The sequence below is a fragment of the Alosa sapidissima genome, chromosome 6 (genome assembly GCF_018492685.1).
Source record: "Alosa sapidissima isolate fAloSap1 chromosome 6, fAloSap1.pri, whole genome shotgun sequence".
Taxonomy (NCBI): domain Eukaryota; kingdom Metazoa; phylum Chordata; class Actinopteri; order Clupeiformes; family Clupeidae; genus Alosa; species Alosa sapidissima.
The window spans coordinates 37,327,643-37,353,699 of NC_055962.1; the positions used below are offsets into that span (position 1 = coordinate 37,327,643).

The 26,057-nt window shown below is 40.6% G+C and overlaps 1 protein-coding gene across 4 annotated transcripts in view; it reads left to right on the forward strand.

Annotated features, from left to right (window-relative positions):
- Nucleotides 1-514: 514 nt before the first annotated feature.
- LOC121711490 (inverted formin-2-like) overlaps nucleotides 515-26,057 on the forward strand; it is a 53,350-nt gene continuing 27,807 nt past the window's right edge. For 2 of the 4 annotated variants that reach the window (XR_006032350.1, XM_042095134.1), the window contains exons 1-4: nucleotides 515-627; nucleotides 817-1,146; nucleotides 8,523-8,825; nucleotides 8,933-9,271. Coding sequence is in view for 3 of the 4 variants with exons in the window: in XM_042095134.1 (XP_041951068.1) it covers nucleotides 567-627; nucleotides 817-1,146; nucleotides 8,523-8,825; nucleotides 8,933-9,271 (1,033 nt within the window). In the remaining variant the exon portion in view is untranslated. Of the gene's footprint in view, nucleotides 628-816; nucleotides 1,147-8,522; nucleotides 8,826-8,932; nucleotides 9,272-17,898; nucleotides 18,235-26,057 lie in introns of those variants that run through there. The other 2 variants (XM_042095136.1, XM_042095135.1) reach the window with 2 other exon arrangements.

Consider the following 26,057-nt stretch of genomic DNA (forward strand, 5'->3'; position numbering starts at 1 on the left):
AGGCTAGAGAGGGTCAGACTATTGTGTTCTCCTTCAGAGAACCGAGGCTATTGCAGAGGCAGCATGCAGGGCAATGGACACATAATATAAAAATCAAACAGCTGTTTAAATAGATACAGTGCCCAGATAGCAAGAGGCTGGCGGACCACTGTCGGTCCATTGGGGGCATAGCTGGCGGTCCACTGGCATTTTGCTCATCAGGTCTCTGGCGGGTTGCAGACAAATTGCCCAATATTATTGGTCTATTGGTCTAAAATCTTTTTTCATTTGTTGAGTTATACTCCATATATAATTTTATTAACTTTTCTTAATATCATGACAAGTTCAATTTAAAGAGATGGTGGTCCTACGGCGGACTACAAGTGGCACGCCACCGGCGGCACACCACCAGCGGTCCGCTATCTGCCAATCTGATTTGGCTATCTGGGTGGTTGGGCTACAGTGGGCAGTAGGCAGCACTATGTCATCTAAAGAGGAAGTGATGTGTGTGTGACAGACAGATCCATTCTCATCACACCCTGTGTGAGGCTCAGAGCAGAGACACAGCAGCTCAGAGATCAGAGGAAATGGCAAAGCTGCACAACCCAACAGTGGGACTACTGCTGACTGTGCTGCTGCTACTGCAAGGTGAGGCCAGGACACACACACATTAGAGGATGGAGCATGGAAACATGGGACTCCTACCTCAGAAAGACTCTTCAAGCAGGGCTCATGGCCTTTGGAGGAGATTAGGGCAGACTAAAGTACAATCACAAAACCTTTGTGCATATTTAAATACAATTTCATTTTTTTCTCTGAAATGTTCACAATCCCCAGGTTCCAGAGGAGACTCTATCACTGTGTTCTCCGGTGCTGGAGGTGCTGCCACTCTGTCCTGTGAGAATGTGATCTCACATTACCCAGACTGCTCATCAACTGTGTGGATCTACAGCAGGAACACAGAGACTACTGTTAGAGTAGTCCATCTTGGGAAGATCAGACCAGACTACACACCCAGAGCTGAGAGACTGCGTCTGCTCTCTGACTGTTCTCTCCACATCACTGATGTCACCACTGAGGATGCTGGAGTCTACACCTGTCGGCAGTACCAAAGTGATGGATCTCAATATGGACCTGATACTCCAGTTTATCTCTCTATTCTTGCCAGTAAGTGTGATAAATCAGACACTCTCACTGTACAAGTCTGCTTTAGCCTCATATTTCATATCCAGCTGCATGTATGGGTCACACCAAGACACACTCTGCATACTATAGCAAACTGTGACGGTGTGATCCATTATGTAATGAATGTGCTGTTAATATTAGTGTGTGTTGTATTCTGGTGTGATCCATTAAGTAAGGAATTGTCTGTTAATATTAGTGTGTGTTGTATTCTGGTGTGATCCATTATGTAATGAATGTGCTGTTAATATTAGTGTGTGTTGTATTCTGGTGTGATTGTTCTGTTAATATTAGTGTGTGTTGTATTCTGGTGTGATCCATTATGTAAGGAATTGTCTGTTAATATTAGTGTGATCCATTATGTAATGATTGTGCTGTTAATATTGTATTGCAGGGATGGAAATTAAATATTTTTTCTACTTGCCACTGTGGCTGGTGGATTCCAAAATCTACCAGCCACTCAACTTTTTTACCAGCCACTAGAGAAACGGCATGAAAATGTGATATCATGATTATAATAGGCTACCCAAAATGATCACAGTAATCAGCATTATTGCAATACGACTAAAATGTGCTGAATTTTGCCCTAAACCTACCAGCTGTCCTCCAAGCACAGTAGCAACAAAACTAAAGGTCAATAGAACCACATTCATATTATTCTATGTCTTGTCATAAAAGTGGTGTGGCTCCTTTAAGACTCCGTTTTCTGTGAGTTCTGGAGCATCCTATAATCCAACCCGCCAACTTGATCTAACTATAGTACATCATCTGATTTAAATATTTACAGGTATCAAGGCTATATTTAAAATTTAGCATTTATTTTCTATTTGGCCCGTTATGAAATCATGCACTGAACAATTTAAGCACAGCTCAGCTTTAAGAAACGTAATATGCATTGGTCCTTATGGATTTTTTGAAACTACATTGAAAAAACTCTGGTTGTACAGTTATCTAGGCGATATTGTTAACATTTATTTTGTATTTGGCCTTATCGTGTATGACAAAAGCCCAAAGTTGGAGACTGTGTAGACATTTGCTTCAATTTCAAAACCGGATTACTCTGGAACGGCTATAACTTGTATAAGGGAATGCTTTCACCTTTGTGTTCGGTAAGTTCTGCTGTTTATTTTGATATACGGTTTGTAATTTCTTGAATGAAAAGTTTGTGAGATATTCCACCACGACGAATGGGTGTGGAGATGTCCGTCTGTCTGCCTCATATAGGTCTAAATAGCAGCGTGTCGCGGGCCGGATTAAAATAGCTATACGGGCCAATTCAAAAGAGAACTATTTAGGTGAGAATATTACTGATAGTCAAAGAAGATGCCAGTGGTGTTGTTAGATGAAATGGGTCATGATCGCAAATGTAAAGTTATTAAAACTGGTGGTAACAGCAAGGGGAGATAACGTTACGTTAGGCTACTGTAATTAACATTATGGTAAATGAACACCCATAAGTATTTTCTGGACTAAAATATTGCAAAGCGATTTGGTTACTTTATTTGTCTTGCTTTTATCAGTTGTAACATAGTCAAAACGTTAAGAATGTCATATCAGAACATGAAATAATAACTAGCTGCCACACTTAGAAGCTAGCTATTCTAGCTAACGTTTATCGTAGCTCATAGTGCTAGGGCTAATGTAACTCGTCAGTTTGTACGTTGCCCAGCGAATAAACTTACTTCTTACATGTCTTAAGTTAAAGAATTGAAAGAAATAGGAAATTAAAAAAAAACTTGAACGGTATTATCTGTTTACATTCAGATCTTGCCAAAGACTTTGCCTAAGTGCTATCTGCCGTCCTGTTCAGAGTCTATGGTTGCTATAGCAACCGCTGCTGTGCTTCATACACTGAGGAGATAAGCATGCAATTGTGGTTGAAATACTCCCGAAACACAAAGAAAACAAACCAAAATATATCTATGCAAGAACATGGGATGTTGTTGTATTCCAAACAATAAGCCAACAGTCGTGGAAGGGCATTACTACGGTTAAATCTCACTATAATCTCCTAGCTGTGCGATATGTCCCATTTTACAACCCATTGATTTGATTCGTGTTCTTGCCGTCCACTAGGCTATTTTGCTGTAGCGCGAACAAAACGTGACGTCACTTGCAAGGGGTGAATAGTGATAGTTTGAAACCAAAGATTCTAGAACAGAGCTCTGTTCTAGAATCTTTGTTTGAAACTCTCTCAGTGTGACGTAGCTTTTCCATGACTGCAGAATCACTGGATCTAAACAAACTTTCGAAGTGGCTTAAATAGCATTGAATGTAGACATGTGGCATCATTTCTAGCTAATACATTGTTTTAAATGTAGGCTATTAAACGTGCTTTACCTGCTAGGCAGCAGCTTATAGCCACATAACACGGATTCCCTGGCAGGTGTAATAGTAAGAAACAAAATTCCAGTGGATATTTCACGTCTTCTCAAAGACTGGCGGCTGTTAAGAGTGACGTTTTTTGCCAAAAAAAAATAAAGCCAAAAGACGTCCGTGAATTTAAGGATTTTAACCGCATGCTGTGAAGTTACATGCAGGTCTCTTTTACAGAGGAAACCCATGCTAAAATAAAACTCTAGTCACGAATTTGATTGTGTTGGTATGAATATATGTTGTAATATGTGATTCCTACAGTGTAAAAAATATATACTAACGTCTTAGAAACGTTGTAAAATGATGAAATGAAATATATTAAGAAAGCCACCGCTATGTTGATTTCTAATGGTAGATTGATTTGTTTAGATCCAGTGAAATCGCTGCCTTGACAACGCTACGTCATGGCTTCAGTACTCTATTATTGACAAAGATGGCGGAGTATTTTACTGCCTATGGCGAACATCTTAATATGATTAAAAACTTTCTTGACGAATATTGGTACTTGTATCAACAAGGATTGTGGTTCATACATCACACGAACTTAGTCAGGGCCAGTACACTATCAAATAGACCACTGTAAATGTTAGTTCAAACACTCAAACTTTTCAGGTAGCCGACAGGCTAACCCAAAGATCCTTGATTACTAGCTCCGCTTTAACCCTCTCTGGCTAACCTTTAGCATTTCCGAGATTCTATGTCATTACATAATGCAGCTAACATTAGCCTACATGCTGCAACACAGGTATGAAATATATTATGTTTTAGTCAGTGTCCAAAGGGGTGAAAGCCACTTTAAATCGGGTCACATTATTGACTGTTGTGTGTCCGAGAGTCAGCTTGTGGGTTTTGTAAGGGCCAGCATGAGGGACAAGACCTACAAAGTTGTGGTGAGTTAAGCAGGGAGGTTGGTAACGTTAATGCTGCTAGTTAACATTAGCTAGGCTACTGTAGCCTTCATACTGTATGATTCATATCAATCATTAACCTAGGAATACTTCTTCGTGCATTTAATGAAAAGTTTTGTGTAATAATTCACAGCAAATTAATAAACTGAATATGGTGGTCCAAGAGCAGACCATGTACCGGTCAATGCATCAGCCCGACTGAGCAGTGATGACAGCATAGGATGATAGTCAGGTACAGCACACCATGTTGCTAACGTTAACGTTAACCGCTTTCACACACACACAAAATAAAATACACGATGATAAATATAAAATTCAATATCAAAACACTATTATTTACACGATTACTCCTGAAATAACTGCTATTAACTGCACATTCACTATATAAAAATCACTGTTTGGAGGAAAGGGTTCGCGTGCTGTCGCCGTTTGGAAATGGTTGAAATGGCAAAATAAATCGCGCCGATTTTGCCTATATTATTCAGTGAGGCGTGGTGGTTTATGGGATGAGTAGTTCCTTCGCTCGGAAATTAAAATATGTACACAGTCTTGTACGTTTGACTTTTTTTGGATTTTCTGTTAGTTTTTTCACTCGAAATGATATGTTGTATGCTTATGAGTTATGCCGTAGCTGGTTAGCCTAAGACATGCTGTAAAACTCTTTTTCCAAACGTCAATGGGACAAATTAATGGGAATCTTACATCCGGCACCTAACCGAATTTTGGCTATGGGCGGGACTGTGCAGCTCTATTCACCCGCCAGCACATGAAACTACCCGCTTTTGGCGGGGGGCGGGTGGTTAATTTCCATCCCTGGTGTATTGTATTCTGGTGTGATCCATTATGTAATGAATGTGCTGTTAATATTAGTGTGTGTTGTATTCTGGTGTGATTATGCTGTTAATATTAGTGTGTGTTGTATTCTGGTGTGGTCCCAGTGGTAGCAGTAGTCCCAGGTGCACATGGGCTCAGTGTTCCTGTTTGATGATGTTGGTCTTTATTCCGCTTAGCCATGAGTTCATGTGTTGGGTTTGTGTTTGCTTGTGAGTTGCACTGGACATGCTGTAGGGCTAGTTTCTGGGGCTGCCCTGTCTGATAGGTGGCCAGTGGTTAGTGGAGCTGTTCATTCAGGAGATAGATAGATAGATAGATAGATAGATATACGTACGTTATTGATCCCTAGGGGAAATTCAAGGTCACAGTAGCATACAAACAACACACACACACATTCAATAACAGCAGAAAAAGTCATTAAAAGTATATAATATAAAAAACACAACTAAGCAATAAGGACTATAGAAGATAAAGAATATACTAAATATACAAAATACAAATTATACTAAATAAAACTTTAAAAAACAGTATCCACATAGTGGGTGAATAATCAATCAGGTGTGCTTGCAATGACTGAAGCAGGGACTGAGCCTGTGGTTCTCAGTGCATAAGGTAAGGTAAGGTGCTCTGTGTGAATGAGTGTCATGGTGGTGGTGCAAATGAGTAAGTCAAACAGTGCAACAGTGCAAGAATAAAGTATATATATCTATATATAAATAACTATATTAAGAAAGGTGGCATGGAGGGAGTGCTAATACAGCACGCAAACAGTGAGGCAGAAGACAAATGTAAAGTGGCTCGTGGACAGACAGTTCAAGACATTGGAGGTGGTGAAGAGGCAGACAGACTATGCGGAGAAGTCTATTTCTCCTCTTCCCTTAAGTGATGCATTAAACAGTTCAATGGCCCTGGGGATGAATGACTTCCTCAGTCTGTCTGTTGTGCAAGGCAGTGAGCGAAGTCTCCAGCTGATCAGGCTCTTCTGCTTAACAATAGTGCTGTGGAGTGGATGACACTCATTGTCCAAGATGTTGATCAGTTTGTTCAGGGTCCTTTTGTTAGATAGTGAAGTGATGCACTCCAGTTCAGCTCCCACTACAGAGCCAGATCACCTGCTCTATTGAAATCCCTGTGGTGGGGGGTAAGGGGCCTCCTTGTTTTCTGCACCAGATGTGCACTTCTTTGTCCGTCGCTGCTGTGAGTGATTTTGGGATTTAAGCGGTGTCTGATTAGTTAGGTCTGCTGTGAGTTGTTTTGGCATTAAAGCGGTGTCTGATTAGTTAGGTCTGGTGTGAGTTGTTTTGGCACTAAAGCGGTGTCTGATTAGTTAGGTCTGGTGTGAGTTGTTTTTGCATTAAAGCGGTGTCTGATTAGTTAGGTCTGGTGTGAGTTGTTTTGGCATTAAAGCGGTGTCTGATTAGTTAGGTCTGCTGTGAGTTGTTCTGGCATTAAAGCGGTGTCTGATTAGTTAAGTCAAGTCAAGTCAAGTCAGTTTTATTTTTAAAGCACATTTAACATGCACATATGTGCAACCCAAAGCGCTCCAACAAACAAGACACATAACAAGACAAACGATGCCGGATGGAGCGGCGTAGTCGCCTGCGTGCCCATGACATCAAGACATGACAAATACATTTAAAAAATAACAAATACAAAAAATTCTGGACGGAGCGGCGTAGTCCCCAGCGTACCCGTGACACCAAGACATATAAGACAGACAACAAAACAAATAAACAAATAAAAAGTGGAAAAAAAAAAAGAAAATATATTTAAAAATTGGAAGGTGATGTTAAAATTAGTCCAATTTCCAAACCAGCTGAAAATGTCCAAGGGCAATGGTGATCCGTGAAAACTGCACAGAGTGTCTTCACAACCGATATGCCAACAAAGTTCTTTAACGATAGCAAATGATCAACCCAGTGAATTCACTGGCAGTTTGGAGATCACGTTGACGTTAGGCCTTGTAGACTGCAGTCTGGAGATCACTGGAAGCACAGTCTGAATTAGCGGGCGATCGTGTAGATGCGCAACTCGGTGGACTTCTAACAGCGACCGTCTGTTACTCTGTGAGACTGCAGCTCCTCACCGCTAGGCTAACGTTAGTCTGCAGTTGGCATGGCAGCTCGCAGGTCAGCAACAGCTCGGCGGCCACGGCAGATCTTTCGCAGAGTAGCTAGCCTAGGTCCAGCTGTCCTGAGAGATCGCCTCGACCAGACAGTGAAGTGCACCGTTCACGGATGGATGGAAGGATGTCAGAGGCCCAGTTAGTCTGCAGTTGGCATGGCAGCTCGCAGGTCAGCAACAGCTCGGCGGTCACGGCAGATCTCCCGCAGAGTAGCCCAGGTCCAGCTGACCCGAGAGATCCCCTCGACCAGACAGTGAAGTGCAGCACCGCTCACGGATGGATGGAAGGATGTCCGATGCCCAGCTAGGGCAAAAGCTAGCCATAGCAAGCTCCCAATGGACAAACGTCAACGACGTTTCAGCTGACTTAGAAGCAGTAAAAAGGACTAAGAATAACACGAAAACTATCAAAAACAACGTAAATAAATAGGGAAAACATTTAACTAGACAAACCAATACAAAAAAAATAAACATGACATTACATAAAATTACGAACATTACATAAAAACAAACAAAAACATGATGCCAGACGGAGCGGTGTGTCTCGCCAGCGTCCCCGTAACCTAGCAACATGAACAGAAGTTAGAAGTTAGGTCTGGTGCATCCACCACACTTTTCTGTTGTTGTATAAAGTGTAACTCCTGAGTAAAAATAACCTAGGGCAGTTAACAATTTTTGATTGAGAGAAAAATTATCATTGGTGGTGTTTTGAGCAAGACTGTTTATTTGCATTATCACAGAATGATGCACAGTGATGCTAACTGGGCAGGGTGCCATGTCGCAATTTTGTACCACTAACAATGCTCAAAATATAATTACACTTCTGTGGTAGTGTGGTGAGGATTTCTACAGACACACACACACACACACACACACATTCACTTCCTTACACGGCTGTAGCAGTGTCTGTAGCAGTAACAGGTGTGTCTGTAGCAGTAACAGGTGTGTCTGTAGCAGTAACAGGTGTGTCTATAGCAGTAACAGGTGTGTCTGTAGCAGAAACAGGTGTGTCTGTACTGTAGCAGTAACAGGTGTGTCTGTAACAGTAACAGGTATATCTGTACTGAAGCAGTAACAGGTGTGTCTGTAGCAGTAACAGTCTGTTTTTCTTTTCAACTGTTCACCCAGAAGTGACTGAGCGAGAGACTGGGAGTGATGTGACCCTCAACTGCTCCCTGCACACCTATGGAGACGATGAAGACTGTTGGAGTTTACCTGGTCATGAAAATGTCCGTCTGAGCTGGGTGGATGAGGAAGGGGCTGAACTGCAGAACACCAACAGCCTCCAGATCAGTGGAGATCGCCGCTGTTCCATCAGACTGACCACTCCAAACCCCACTCACACTCAGAGCACATGGAGATGCCAGCTGACTGCAGGAGGGCATGTTCACACTTCTGTCTCCCACACAGTCAGAGTGGCAGGTCAGTGATTGTGCTTCTCTCATGTAAGACACATGTTGTGTTCTAGCATCACATTCACTAGAACTTTCAACTCCACATCCACCTTCACTCTTCTTCCACCTTTGCAGTGAACCCAACTACAACTCCAGTGGTGACGAGAGCACCTGCACCACCAACACCACTAGCACCACCACCACAACCAGCACCTACTCCACCACCAGCACCAGCACCAGCACCAACACCAACACCAACACCACCACCACCACCACCACAACCAGCACCTACTCCACCACCAGCACCACCACCAACACCAACACCACCAACACCACCACCAGCACCATTACCAGCACCACCACCACCACCACCACAACCAGCACCACCAGCACCAGCACCAACTCCACAACTTCCGTCAACTCCACCCACAACAGCACCACCTCCTCCATCTCCAGGTTCTCCATCTGTCCTGGGTAAGTTTGGAATGGGACCCATCTGATCATACATACAGCAGATGCATATGCACCAACCAATCAAGACCTGGAGGATGTTTATGCTCTAATGTAGTGTTTGGTTAAAGTAAAAAAGAGCTTGCCCACCTGTGGGGTATACTACGAAGCACGTTAGACATATTTAGGCTATGTAGACACATCGAGGCTTCACAAAGTATACTCAGGGGTATACGTTAAGTGATACTACGATAGAAGTTATGTGATATATTTGTCAAACTAGGCTTTCAGCTCAGATCTATGCGTGTTCTCGGTGTTGGGATGACGTTGGCCAATCGTGAAACGTGGAGATGCACAAGACCGCCGATTAAAAAACAATTATTTCACTGCGGTCATTTTTAGTGTCTAGCCTATAACCTCAAATAAATCTATTGTCATCATTTGTTGTACGGTATGCACGTCCATAGTGGCATATTTGCACGCACAACACTATTAAAGTGCATATAAGATATCCAAAATGTTTAGAGGCGGAGCTCCACCTGTAAGATATATGACAGAATCCTACACATGAGATAACTTCGTTTTTAAGACAATTGATTGGTCAGTGGGCGGTAGAGTAGATTACACGATTTGAGCTATAACTTAGCACATAACCTCCTCCCAACCAGGTTTGGTTGACAGCATAAGATACCATGGTGATATAGCGACACGAAAACAGATCCACTTTCGCGTCACAGCATACCCTGGCTTTGAGCGCAACATACCTCGTTAACCCACTAATCGAGATTCGTAGTATACCCCACTGGTAGGCTACTGCTGATGCAAAGATACTCACTTTTAATTCATTGAAAATATATATCTTTGCATTGGCAGTATGTGGTGTGTGAGTTCTTATTTGACTGAACACACATTGTATGTTAACCACACAGCATTCTAATTGTCCAGACACAACAACAACAGACCCAGTAGCACCTGCAGCATCTGTATCTGAACCCATGCATCTCCTCCTCATGCATCTCCTCCTCATCTCTCCCATGCACCTCCTCCTCATTTCTCCCATGCACCTCCTCCTCATCTCTCCCATGCACCTCCTCCTCATCTCTCCCATGCACCTCCTCCTCCACCTCCTCCTCATCTCTCCCATGCACCTCCTCCTCATTTCTCCCATGCATCTCCTCCTCATCTCTCCCATGCACCTCCTCCTCATTTCTCCCATGCACCTCCTCCTCATCTCTCCCATGCACCTCCTCCTCATCTCTCCCATGTACCTCCTCCTCATGCATCTCCTCCTCATCTCTCCCATGCATCTGCTCCTCATCTCTCCCATGCACCTCCTCCTCATCTCTCCCATACATCTCCTCCTCATCCACCTCCTCCTCATCTCTCCCATGCACCTCCTCCTCATTTCTCCCATGCACCTCCTCCTCATCTGTATCTGAACCCATGCATCTCCTCCTCATGCACCTCCTCCTCATCTCTCCCATGCACCTCCTCCTCATCTCTCCCATGCACCTCCTCCTCATCATGCACCTCCTCCTCATCTCTCCCATGCATCTCCTCCTCATCATGCACCTCCTCCTCATCTCTCCCATGCATCTGCTCCTCATCTCACCCATGCACCTCCTCCTCATCTCTCCCATACAGCTCCTCCTCATCCACCTCCTCCTCATCTCTCCCATGCACCTCCTCCTCATTTCTCCCATGCACCTCCTCCTCATCTGTATCTGAACCCATGCATCTCCTCCTCATGCACCTCCTCCTCATCTCTCCCATGCATCTCCTCCTCATGCACCTCCTCATCTCTCCCATGCACCTCCTCCTCATTTCTCCCATGCACCTCCTCCTCATCTGTATCTGAACCCATGCATCTCCTCCTCATGCATCTCCTCCTCATCTCTCCCATGCACCTCCTCCTCATCCCACTCCTCTCAGTCTGACATGCTGCTGGTGGGTATGCACTCCCCCACCTCCTCTATCTCTCTCCTCCTTTTATAACTTATAGAATTGAACTCCTTTTCATTCCCACTCCTCTCACTGTTTACTGCTACTCACTCCTGAGTATTTATTGATATAATCTTTTTCTCATTTCTATTTTATATTATTATTTTTTATTTATCTTTTTATAATTTGTATTTTATATTGACACTTTTGTCCAAAGCAACATACAAATAATAACCATACAATAGTTGAATTTATCAGTGAACAATGTAAAATGTTGGTAAGGCTACATTAAGGAGAATAACAATTATAAACAATAAGCGTATTTCTCAAAATGTTGGTGTGATCCTTTAACATATGGAACATTTTTAATGATATGTCAGTGGCACTTATTTGTTTGAGCAACATGAATGATAGGATAGGCTGTGTGGATTAAATATATTATGCAATTATAAACAATAAGGATGGAGATGGAAGGTGGAGGTGTTTCACTGTTGGTGGATGTTTTATTCGCCTATTTGTCTACAACCCAGAGGCACCATGCAGTAGAAGGTGTCCAAAACAACCAACCCACATTACATAAATCAATAAATAAATAATCACGTCCACTCACTTGATCACTTGATCACTCTTAATTATATAGCAAAGCTCACTCTCCATTCGTTCTCTCCAACTCTGACTTTACTCAACTGGACGTCTTAGAACCCCCTTCAATGACCCCAGCTCTTATTAAACATTGACCTATCTACACCCCTAATTACCGTATTATATATCGAAATATATATAATTTAATTAAGCAATAACCCCCGAGAGGCCGTAGGTTACACTGATTCTACAACAGCTAAGGGTAGTCTAAGCGAATTAGCCTAGAAAAGGGTCAAAGGTGGAAGTAAATACAGCAAAAGCATATTTGGTATCATTTGAATCGTAATTGTCTGTAGATTAAGACTTTGTGGTGCCTACAGTGCAGATTTGTACTGAAAAAAATATATAGGGCTTTGAATGGAGCATGGCACAATGAGTTTTGGGCCAAAAACGTATGTTAGTACATCTTGATATTAGCTGATATCTCTTAAGCCAATTGAAAGATATTCATCAAACTTGGTCTACTTACCCACTATAAGTTGTCAAAGAGCTGGCAAGACAATTTAGGTCTTGAGGTCAAAGGTCAAGGTTACAAGGTCACATGCAGTATTTGGTTCATATCTCCAAAGCAGACTAATGGATCTTCATTAACTCTAGTACATTTATTGTCTATACAAGTTAGATGAACTTAGGGACTCAGGGCCATGGGGTCAAAGGTTAAGGTCAGTTTCATCCCCTGATATACAAGGTTATTGACGGTGGAGACATGCTAATCAACATGCCATGTTTAATTCAATTACTGTAAATATAGCATTTTTACATAATTTAGCATATAGACTTGGTTGTTTTTGACATGGGGAGTACCTATCTACAGCACAATGAGTTCAATACCCCTCCTTTATATATAAGAATCAAGATTCTGATTGCAATTACGGAAGGCAAATGTGCTTAGCAGTTACATAGCAGTGAAATACTTCCACTAGCATAGTCATGACCTGACCAATATCTCTTTCAATATTGCCCATGCAGTCCTTTCCACAGTACAAGCAGTGCTACTTCCAGCTGTAAATTATAGCTTTCTGTGCTGTTGTGACTTTCCATAAGTTAGTATGACTGTTAACTGTGGCCCTTGCTATTTTTCCCTTCATGGACAAGGTGTTGTCCACTTTCTCCTGGCAATTTCTGTAACCCTGAAGACTAGCATTGTCCTAAAGGTTTTGATGTTAGTAATGTGGCATGTCCGTTGTTATCTGTTCAGTTGAAGTTACGGGTGGGCAAAAAATAATATCTAAATATTTTGGAAGATTTTGACGGTAGATATCAATAATATAATTAAATACGAATTTGTCAATCTCTTAAAAAATGGGATTTAATTTTATGAGTTACAAGCCACCTTATAATTTCTTACAAAGCACATTAAGGGACACAAAGTATTAAGATAGCAGTTCATTTTCTAAATTTTGTTTCTGAAAGATGTAAGAAGCAAAATTTTCCCCTGGGATGAATATCAGTATTTAGTTGTGCTCAGTACTGTCTTGATTCATTATTTTCCATTTCACTGCAATGGATGATGAGACAGCACTTGAAGAGGAACCTGGCATATGCGCAGATCTTTGCGTTATCTGCCAATGTGGAGGTGAGCCGTCATCTAGTAGCACTGGCTTGCAAAAGCTGATTTACTATAGCATTGCTATAGGCAACAACACATTTTAAAGGGTGGTTCAGGATATTGGACAAAGGACCTCATTTCCAAGTTAGCATGTGTGATATTTATCAGTGGAGACCGTTTTCAACACGTTTCATCCAGTCCTTCTAGTTGCAGAGTTTGCAGGTGCTAAGCTAGCGCAAGTAATCAGTATGTTAGCATGCCACTAAAAACAGTCTTACCCACTCCACAGTACACCCAGGCAAATACATTATAACGGCAGACAAATCATTTTTTTTATTACACACAGACATTTACATCGGCCGACTGTCGATGTAAATGTCTGTGTGTTGATAGTTTTATATTTCTAACATTATTCTATCCATGCATTTCAATTTCATTTCAACATTTTGAGGGACTAGTTTCTTAGCAGTGATCAAATCGGCGTATCTGATATACTGTATGCGGGCCAGAGGCGAGCTAAACTGATGACGACAGCGCTGCAACATTGGAGGTCAGTAAACATTGGTCATAGTGTTATCCAATTGTGTCGAAGTCCGGAATCATTCAGAGTAAACATCAGTCTAGTGTTATCCAATTGCATGCAGTGAGATTTTTAAATGCATGCTTGGTGCCGCCCCTCGAGTTGGGCCATTACATTGTTTGTGGCCGGGATTACCAGGGTCTGGATTTTCCAGGCTAGAAAATATCCACTTCCAAATCCAATTGTCCAATTAACAATTACCACTTGACTATTTAGTAATTTAGCACTCTGGAACAAGGTGTCCGAAGGAGACAATGTAGATAGAAGATTTTCCGAAGACTGTTGATCTTTATTCACCGTATTCCAATGATAGTACAGCCCAACCATCAAAGCAATAGGGAGTAGATGTCATCAGCAGGGGCCCCCGACAAGATCTCCCCTACGGATGGCTGTACACTATATTTTATACTCCTCAGCTCTTGAGAAGTGCCACCCTCTCACGCCATCTCCATCAACACCCTTCACCAATCAGTACCAAGCAGGGTCACTTACATTGGTGGAAACCATCTTCCCATCATGCATAAAACTATATGCAAACCTATGTAATGCATAGGTAACATATGTAAAATAGTGTAACCCTAAGTTTTTCTGGTTCCTTCCAGTTTGGTGAAATAAGGCCTTCTTATCTTATTCTCTTCCTAGCTGGACAGGCCCCAACTCATAAGGCACAGTGGCCTCCTCATCCCTGTCCTGTCCAGTCCTCACCAGCTTGATAACACCCCCTCTCCCTTAACCATATAAGGAGGAGATCCTCTCATCCTAGTACCTCCAGTCCACCACTCACCCCACTCTTTGACAGTTGGTCTGGCCTACACAAGATAGTGACCGCACACTGCTCACGGCAAATGCAGTGGCATTAAGACTTACGACACTAATGACTACATTCTTCTAAAACATGAAAACCCATGCAATAGTATGAACCCTTAGGAAACCCATGATTACATCCCTTCACATCCTGAAAACCCACCATAATCCTAGGTATTATCAGTCCGCTGCTGCCGTTGCTTATATGCCTACTACCAACTTCAGGGAACAAAGTATAACTATTGCAATGCAATGCAAGGGTAGTTTTTATTTCTAACACTATTCTATCAACATAGACATTTACATTGCTTGTCTGGCATTATAATTTAAGTTGAAGGAAATAGCTCAAGATGACAATGTTTCAGATGTTTGACAGAAATGGTTTGGATTTAATCTAAAACTTCTGCTATTCAGCTTGTCTGTCAGGCTCGGGACAAGGAGGACCCAAATGCAGAAAAGTGAAGTTCCAGAGATTTATTAGAATGGCAACCAGCACAAGCACACGAGTTCAAGTCAATCCCAAAATAGGGTAGTATTACGAACATCCAAAAGAGAGTGTCAAAAATCAGAGTTCAGTCCAGTTGAGTAATCCAAAAAAAAGTAAACATCAAAAACTGAGATCCAAGGAGAAAGTTCAAAAACTGAAAAAATTAAATAATCACGAGCAATCAAAATCAGGGCTCAGTAAATGTCCATATACTAGAAAAACCAACCTCAAAGGTTTTCAGTAGCAGCGTTCAGATAAAGGTCCAGAAAACAAGAATCTCAGAATCAAACCTACAGAGTCAAAGTGCAGGCTCAGGACAACCAGATGAAGAAACACAAAATGAGTAAGGTATAAGTAGGGCAGGTAATCAGAGGAATACAATGAGCAGCAGGGTAACCAATAATTGAATCAAACAGAACAGGTGGCAAGAATGGGGCGGGGAGAGCTGTCAAGGCAAGAGCACATGGCACACTCAAAACAAACACAGAGTAAAGCACGAACAGGCCAGCAGGGGGGGTAACGTAAACAATGAGTCCAGAGGCAGTCCAGACATTGTCTAAATGATTTACAATGTTGTTATTGATGTACTGAATGTTATGTAATAGTACTTTGTTTTTTACTCCAATATCATTTATGAACTGAAACAGTTATTTTAAAACAGGTATTCACACAGATGTTTGCATTTTTAAAACAGCAAATTATTTTGATTTCCCCTGGTTTCAGAGAGGCTACTACTACAATACTAAAATAAGATGTGGATTTTGAAACAACTGTTTTTATACAGAAAATAAAGTTCGTTTTGCTTTAATAAATGTCTTAATCTTTTTTAATGTAAATTCAGATAGCCGATTCTATGCCTCAGCCACCTATAGCCTCATGACCTTTAAACTCTACCTGTGATCCCATGATCTTTAATGCCTTATCAGTTAATTTAGGCTTAATTAACTGTGTTGGGTTTAATGAGGATTCTTCAATCTGCTTGAGAGGTATAACACAAACATTGCTTGTCAAGTATGACCTCACGTGACCTTGACCTTTGACCCCAAGACATTAAACACCTACTAATTTCATCAAGAACTTATGGTGAGTAAGTAGGGGAGAGCCGGTGTTACATGGCAACTGGCTCCCATGTTAACTGGCTGCGTTGATGACGTTTCATGATTGAAGACGAGTCTTTGCCAGATGTGGCCGCTTGCAGATTTGTCACTTTCTGATATAGGCCTACTAGAGACGCACACAAATATGCATGACATGTTTAAAAGTCAAAATTGTATGTAGTACTACATGCACTGGACCATGAACATGCAACCCAAAAAACAAACACCTAAATAGCATAACTTAACTCCACATGGGCATTGAACCACACATAATTAATGACTTTGCTTGGTAATCAGACGTCTATCCACTTGCGCCACGAACCAGCTGACGGCACTCACAGAAATTGACTTCAGTTGTATGATTAAAAGAAGTCAGCTAACGTTATTATAATTGTAACAAGTTAACATAGCTGTTCATGTTATCTGGCTACCATGTTATCATGCTACCGTTGCCCAAGCCATTTAGAAGGCCTTCAAAGTATCATGGTTAAGTTTTACAAACGTTTCACTGAGGTTAGGCTGTGGCCGCCCCTACCTGAAGTGTCTGTAGAGCCACATGAACGTCAGCAAATAAATCAAATAAAAATGTGTTGCCTAATTGTGTATCCTTTTGTCCAGCCTATTCTTTTAAGAATTCAGTTCATAAAACACAGGCATTGAAATGCACACTGCAATTGGCAGGAGAAGTCTATAACGTGTCCATATTTTACTCAAAATTTGCGCACAGGGAGAGTCAAAACTCTTAGGCTTATAGGCTATTAACGTTAATGTTACTGACATGTAAACATGGGTTTGATGTTTTTTTTGATACTTTATTTCCTAATTCTCGCGTTGGGTGCTTCTCCTGTGGCGCAACAGGTTAATGCCTATACATTGCTTTCTCACGCAGTCGACATGGGTTCAGTCCTCTCCATCACACGTTTTTTTTTTTTATTATTATTTATTTATTTTTAGACCAGCAATGCTTCCTCAATTTAGGCTACAGATACTAGGTGGCCACAGAGAGCATGACCAGCAGTAAGTGAAATGTTTGAAAACTTAACCATGGTACTTTGACCTACTGGCTTGGGCAACTGCTGTAGCAAGACACCATCAGCCGTGTTAACTTGCTACAATCATTACCTGACTTCTTCTAATTGTAAGTCAAGTAAATTGCACTATGACTTATCAGCTGGTTCGTGGCTCAAGTACGTAGATGAATGGTTATCATTTAAGAGGTTTCATTTAGGAAGCAGGTTCGATACCCACGTGGAGTTATTATTAGGCTGTTTAGGTATTTATTTTTTTGGTGGCATATTTATGGTCCAGTTCATGTAGCGTACTACAGACAATTTTGACATTGGATCCGAGCCCCAGTGTTCAATATGGCGTGACGACTATGAATTGGCCGGATTTACTAGCCTAGCCTTAGTCACTTAGTCACTCTCTCCAGTTATATATAATACCTCCATGTAGTGGACACAGTCTGTATGCTGATCAGATGCTGGCCTGTCGCTCTCCTGCTAGATGTAGAGGCAGGAGCGAACCACTCTGGGATATTGTGTTTTGCAGGCAGGCATTTCCGAGGAGATGTTGGTTGTCTCAGCGTCGGAATGCTATCCTCAGTCACTCGCTGGATGATGAAGGAGCGACGTGAGCCACGGTGCACATAGCGTTTCCGCTGGACTATCCCCACTACCCGACAGACATGGAGTACGTCGATGTTGGGCTTGACATTGGTGGAAGAGAACTGTCGAAGCTCAAGGGCTGTGTATTGAAACCCTCCCATAGTCAGCACACACCTCTCACTCAATCCCAAGCATCAGTCCAAGAGAAATGAGGTGGATAGCAAGCTCCCACGTTAGCTGGTCAGTCAACCGACTATATACCCAGCAGCTGGACAGTCAACCGACTAGATACCAGCAGGTTCACAGACAGGAGAGATGCAAGCAGCCAAACTAGAGATACAAACCCTCGTACCAAAAGACCTTGTGTGTCAAGGCGTTCTTGAGATATAACACTCAAGGTGTTTTTCACCTTGACCTTTGACCTCCAACATCAATTCACTTCATCTTTGAATTCATACAAATACTCATACCAAATTTCAGGCATGTATGTCAAGGCATTCTTGAGATATCGCACTCAGAGTGTTCATTGACTTGACCATTGACCTTTGACCTCCAACATCAACTCACTTCATCTTTGAGTCATACAAACACTTGTACCAAATTTGAAGCACATGCGTCAAACCGTTCTGGAGATATAATGCGCAAAGCATGAGATATGACTGTGACTTTTATTTTGACACACAGGAAACACTTAAACAGGATGTGTAGTTTTAGGGAGCATCAGATTGTATGCATTAGAAGCTGAGACAGTTGAATTCACAGGTGACACCTGTGCCAGTGTTCTAATTAGCCCGGGAACTACTCTGGGAGCTTAACGAGCGCAGCTGACTTTAGACCATTATGACATCACAGCCATTCAAGTCTATGGGGGGAAAATTAGCTTTTTACCATTTTTAATCCCCTATTTCTCAAAAAGTATAAACTTTTAAGAAAATCTGAAAAAGTTACTCTGTTGTCCAACTCCAGAGTCGCATTAATTCTTGAAAAGGTAAAAAGAAAAAAAGGTTATAATAATAACTAGAAATGCAATTCCAAGGAATTACCAGTGCATGAAAATGCTAAAGTTGTGATGTAAAATATCATGTATAGTTAAAACAGATAATACAGAGATGGTTACTACGGTGATGCTAGGATAGACATGGTGGTTGCATAGCTTAATAAAAGTTGATAGTTTAAAAGTAGACTGTTTAAAAGCTGAATGTAGATAGTTTAAAAGTTGTTGATAGACAGTAGATAGTTTAAAAGTTGTTGATAGACAGCTAGTTTAATAGATAGTTTAATGATAGTTTAAAAGTAGACCGTTTAAAAGTTGAAGGTAAATAGTTTAAAAGTTGTTGACAGACTGGAAGTTGAATGAATGTTGATATTCAAATAGTTTAATGGCTGTGTATAGGTAGATATTTGACGATAACTGAAAGTTGGAATGGCTCTAATGTTTGCTAGCAGTTATGCTAAGATTTTTAATTCTGCTAACCATGCTACTTAGCTAATGTTTTATAGCAGTGCTAGCAATATTAACATGCTAACCATGCTACTTAGCTAACGTAACTAACATTTTCTAGCAGTTTTACTAAACATGTTTAACTATGCTAGTAAATGCTAACTATGTTAACCATGTGACTTAGCTAACCAAGCTTATCATTTTAGTAGTTATGCTAACTATGCTAATTAGCATGCTAACAATGCTAGCATGCTAACTATGTTAACCATGTTACTTAGCTAACTTAGCTAATCATTTTTAGCAGTTATGCTAACTATGCTAACCATGTTACTTAGCTAACCGAGCTAATAATTTTTAGCAGTTTTGCTAAAAATGCTAACTAGCATGCTAACTATGCTAACCATGTTACTTTAGCTAACCTATCTAATCATTTTTAGCAGTTTTGCTAAAAATGCTAACTAGCATGCTAACTATGCTAGCATGCTAACTATGCTAACCATGTGACTTAGCTAACCTAGCTAATCATTTTTAGCAGTTTTGTTAAACATGTTAACAATGTTAGCAATGCTAACATGCTAACTTTGTTAACCATGCTAACTAGCTACAGTGGGTAGGAGTCATAGTTGATGAAAAGTGTTGACATAGTTGATGACAAGTTAAAAGTTGTTGATAGACAGCTAGTGAATGTATATAGTTTAAAAGTTTAAAAGTTGAATGTAGATAGTTTAAAAGTTGTTGATAGACAGCTAGTTTAATAGATAGATAGTTTAATGATAGTTTAAAAGTAGACCGTTTAAAAGTTGAATGTAAAAAGTTCAGTAGTTTAATAGGTTACATTGTTTAACAGTGGATTATTGTAGTGAGGACTTTTATTTTGAAACAGTTTTGGGCAGAGGAAACAGTTGAATAGGATGTGTAGTCTTAATTGACCCAGATTGTATGCTTAAAGCCTGAGGCTGCAGGTGGCCTGAACACCTGCCATAGGATTCTAATTGCTTAATGGCCGTATTATGATGTCACAATCGGCAATATTAAGTCTATGGGGATTTTTAAAAAGTTTTTCTTTAATAGTTTAAAAAGTATAAAAGTTTCAAAGTTGAAAAGTCATACCAACCCAATCTGTTTGAAGACCTACGTAACAAAGTTTGAATGAAGTTTCTAAGTTAAACTGTTCAAGAGAAATAGCGTACGGAAAAAGTGGTAAGCGGAATAATAATAATAAGAAGAAGTTGCCTAGGAAGAACAGTACAGTGCATTTTCATGCACTGTAATAAGAAGAAGAAGCCAGGAGATTTCAAGATAGTGGATTCCATCCACTATAAACATGCCAGACGGAGCGGCGTCAGTCTCGCCAGCGTCCCCGTAACCTATTAACGGCAGTTTGTCCTGTGAGTTGAGAAATTAGTTGATATGTGTCGGAAGAAATTAGTTCTACAAACAAGACAGTTTTAGCGATTAAAACGTTTAAATTGTAACAGGAAATGAACACAACGCAAGTGGCAACAGTGGAATAAGCGGGATAATGGACTCCACGGTGGTCTGTTCACAGAAGTTAATGCACTACGAGGTTTAAACGGCAAAAACCGTTTCATACACGCTTCACGATGATGGCAAATGAGTTGTTAACAGACATGCACAAAGACGTATAGCCCTGCAACAATCTATCTAAAATAAAACCTTTTGGGAGTACCATTCATGATATGTAGTACAATGTCGAAGTTGTTGGACGTTTATATGGCTTAAACTGTATGTTTCATTCGTCCCCTTATGTTGTTTCAACTGTCCTGACCAGGAGGGACGAATGAAACATTACGCACGTCCCACTTTTGTTGTAATAATTCCTGAACGGTTTTGTTCAAAGCTGAAAATGCATCTGTATTTGCAGCCTGATCTCAAAACAAGTGTAGTACATACGTGTACGAAATGTCAGTGCACGTTAATTCGTAAAACCTTACTAGTCTAGCGGTCGGTAAAAGTAAAAACAGGGTTCCCACTCAAAAGTCAAATGTAAAATTCTATGACTTTTCCCTGACAAAACACCTGAATTTCCATTACTTACTAATGAGTAGTACAATATACCGACCAATGATTTCAGAGCACTCGCATAGCAGTGTAGAGTATATAGAGTTTTTTACTTTTTTAGAGCGGGAGATGAATAAATAGGCATTGAATTAACACAGTTGGGCTACTCAAGCAAGCTGTAAAGACAATAACCAGATATACACCAATTCTGTGTGGAAATATGTTATGCATTTTGGCTAGTAGATCATAAACTACTACAACAAAATTGCCTGATATTCCATGACTTTGCCCCCAAAATGAAAAAAATTCCCTGACTTTCCATGTCTGGAATAGACTTTCTAAAATTCCATGATATTCCAGAAATTCTATGACCCGTGGGAACCCTGTACAAAGCAAAAGTGCAATGTGATATACAAAGTATAGACAGATGGTGCATAGGCAGGACAAGAAATATAGTGTCGTGTAGACAGTAATATGCAGTTGGTTTACAGAAGGTGGTTTAGAGTCATATAAATTAGATATAAATATGGGCAGTGTATTAACAGAACATATGAGAAACAGAATAAATATGATATTCAGATATGAACCATATACACAGATATGTATAGTATGTACAGCTACAGTAACATTATAAGAGTAGTAAGAAGTGTATGTTCAGGATGGATAATATGAAGAGCAGTAGAATATGGTTATGTATAATTATAATTACAGTATGTGCATTTGTAAATAAATAACACTATGGGTGGGATAGGGTATTGGGGGCTTAGTTGGATTATCAATAATAATAATAAAGACAATAATATTTTTCAAGACCATAGAGAATGCTGTTGTAGTACTTCAGTCTTGAGGCGATGAGGGCATGGATGAGAATGATGCATTGTTGAGCTGTCTGGTCACAGTAACACAAGACCCATCCTGTCAGATTAGGCCAGAAGTCCCGTCACCGGAATGATGTAGAGGACTCTGAGACAGTCATGTGGCACCTTTGACCAGTGGCCACAATACAGAGGACCCCTGGCCAGTCAATGAGCAGTGCTTGACAAGCATCATGTGTAGAAGACCCATTTTGCAAAACAATGTAGACACCCATCTATTCTCAGGAGCAGTCCTTCTATAGCTGGCGGGAACAGCTGCAGAAAAATTCCTGGGCTTTGCCTTGCTCCTTCCTGGCCTGTGCCTTGCTCCTTCCTGGCATGCCTGGTCTCACTATGTCTTTCTGCTTTGGTGATGAGCCTGACAACAGCTGACAACCTGGAAATTATAAATAAAAGTGTACATAGAAAGACATGTTAAAACATACTGATGACTAAAGTTCACCTATACAACACAGACCTATGCCTTTTAATATAGTGCGCCAAAGTATTTCAGGAGGTGGAACACGGCCTAATTAATGTTAATGGATTGGTTTAGGTGGTTGAATCAGCCGTCCCTTAATAGTGTAGGCCAAAATGTATCAGCTGAACAATTTGTTTCTCGCTCTACAATATGGGCCTATGTATGCCTTATGATATGCCAGAGTAAGTAGGAAAGTGGGACATGTCTTAATTGATATTAATTGACATCTAGAGGCTATAGGCTTTCAGAAAATATATGGTGTAGGTGGTCAGTTCAGCTGTCCCTTAATAGTATAGGCCCAAATGTATCAGCTGAACAATTTGTTTCTCGATCTACAATATAGGCCTATGTACGCATTATGATATGTCAAAGTCAGTAGGAAGGTGGGACATGTCTTAATTGATATTAACTGATATCTAGAGGCTATAGGCTTTCAGAAAATATATGGTTTAGGTGGTCAAACAATATGGGCCTATATTTAGCACAGCAACAACCATATCTACCATAGCAAAATCACAGTAAAAGTAATGTAAAAATGACGTCAAATACCTGCCAATTGTCCTCCGTTTCCACCACTGCAGTAGATCGTGATGTGAGGATGCGCTCCGTAACACACCTGTTAATGGAAGCAAGGACTGAGGTGTCAAGGCCAGCATGCTTCAGCCTCTTCAGGAAGTAAACAAATGAGTAGCCAAACAAGGACAAACAAGGCCTTGTTTACATGCTGGCTGTCTTGTAGTTTGACACCATTCTCCTTTCTGTGAGTGTTCTGTTGGAGTCATAATGAAATGCAACCCATACATCAGGATATCAGGAGCAAGGATCTGTGAAGACATAGTAGAGGGGAGAAAAAAAAAAGACATAAAGATACATTACATGACCATCCCTAAACAACAGCATTGGGCAAGTTACTTTAAAAGCGTAATGCATTATTTATTACTTGTTACTGTCAGTAATTTGCTACATTACAATATTACTGTCTTTTAATTGTAAGGCATTACACTACGTTTACATTACTTTCACCAAAATAACAGAAAATATGGATTTGGTGATCTTTATGTGTTCAATGCAGCTCATTACACGGCAGGAGGTGATGTGGTATGGCATAATGACTGAGCTAGGCTTAAGGCTAACAAAAGAACAATAATGGTTTCAGTTATGGCTCATGGGACAATGTCGGTTCCAAAGGCCAAAGGTCACTCACAACTTAATATAGTAAAATATAGCCATAGTGAAATTGTATGTTGATTTTAAATGGTTCTCATCATTGCTGGTTGCCTTTCCTTCCACTTACAGTGGTGTAATGCAAATAATTTGTAGAGAATAATGGCTACAATCTTTGTCTGTAAAAGCAACATTTTAGTTATTCTCACTGCTTGAAATGAGAAGTATAGCCTAACCATGTTAGATCTGTTGCATGAATGGCAGAGATAACTCAAATTCCCTTTCTACAGTCATCTAAACAAGGCAATCAAATTCCAGGACCAGCATAGATTACTTTTTTTAATTCTTGGATAATCTTCTCTGGTGTCAATTGAGCATTTCTCAACTTTGGATTAAAAAGCAAAGTAACTTCAGTTACTGAGAATTGTACCGAGTAAAATATTACTGAAATTGTATTGGTAATGTCTTACGTTACTGCATTACAGCAAAAAGCAACGCATTACTGTAATTACATTACTTTTTGAATGCATTACTCCCAACACTGCTAAACAACACTTCCTTTCTCCTTCCTTTCTCATTGTATCACTACTGTAATTCATAGACATATATTGTATATAGGTGAGACAAGTGTAACACTGGTGTGGGTATTTATTCAAATACTGGAATAGGCTACTAAACTATCCACAACTTCAAGTGTCAACACTGTAGAAATTTGGAGGAGTATTAGTTCTTATGCAGGAAAATACAGTATAGGCTACTTTGGACAAAGCTGTATTGCACTACGTAGTACACTGCAGAAATGCACTATTTTGGAGATAGAAACGTTGTTGTACTGGTTTGTTTTTCAGAAAAACGGTAGTAGCCTATAACAGAATTTGTCACATGAATTACCCAGACCCAAAGAAACAAATTGCTTATTACGTAAAACTCACCTGCTTATAATTTCATGTCAAACACCATGTCAACTAATTGAAAAGCAGGATTGTATCACCATCGCACTCATTTCGATAATTTAACCATAACCATTAACCATTAGGGATAATAGAACGCCGGTCATTATGGGAAAAATAAGTCCCTTCAGGGCGAAACAAGACCCCTCCGCTGGCGCGTCGGGGTCCGGTTCGCCCTGTCGGGACTTATTTTCCCCATAATGACCGGCGTTCTATTATCCCTTACATCAATTAATGGTAGTGCGGTAATATAGAACGAAATGCGGTCAAGGTGTATGTTTATGCTGCAATTTATAACGGCATCGAACGTGATTCAGCCAATCACAACCAAGGACTGGAACTATCAGTTTTAGAACATGTTTTTAAATCCTAATTCATACAGACTGACATGAACCAGAGCCCGTCTAGGGAGAGCCTTGCCACTCCGTATTAAGTCCCATTGTACCGAATTTTGGATGCAGTTCCACCAGAGTTCCACGCCAGGGGCGATCGCCATGAGTGCAGAATGAATGGGAGTCAATGGAGCTAGACAGCTAAATTGGTCTCTTTCACCTGATTGTCGTTGACAAATCTCAGATTTGATTGTAGTTTGTATAACTTCAACATGGGTTATAGGTCAAAAGTTGAATGAACGAGTACTTATGTCCTTTTGATTTCTTACAGGTTGGGTCGTTGTTGCACATAACACGCTAGAATTGTGCTAATGAATGACGTCATTGACACATTTGAAAGGCTTTTTAGAACAATTAAGTGACTTAATACTCAAAATACTTAAAAATATAATACTCAACCAAGTGTATTTTCTTTGCCTCCCCTTCGAATGCAATACTCAAATTACTTGGAAAAAAATTATATCCCAAGAAAAGTGGATTTTGAGGGGTACAGATCCATAGACCTCCATGCATTCTGCACTCGTGGACGAGCGCCCTCATGTGGAACCACAGAAGGAACTGCAACCAGTTCAGAAACCGGAAGTTTTCCGAGAGTGGCAGTTCTCCCCTTATTAGACATTCTCTGCATGAACCAAAGAGTAAACATTACCGTCTACAGCCACGAGAGGGCGCTCTAGTCCATACCTGTCAAGTTGACAGTGTCAACATTTAGCTTTCCAAAAACGGGAGGTATCCACCAGCTGCCTAGCCTACTTCCAAAACTTCAAAGCTGCAGCTGTCAGATTTTGTTCCGAGGGCA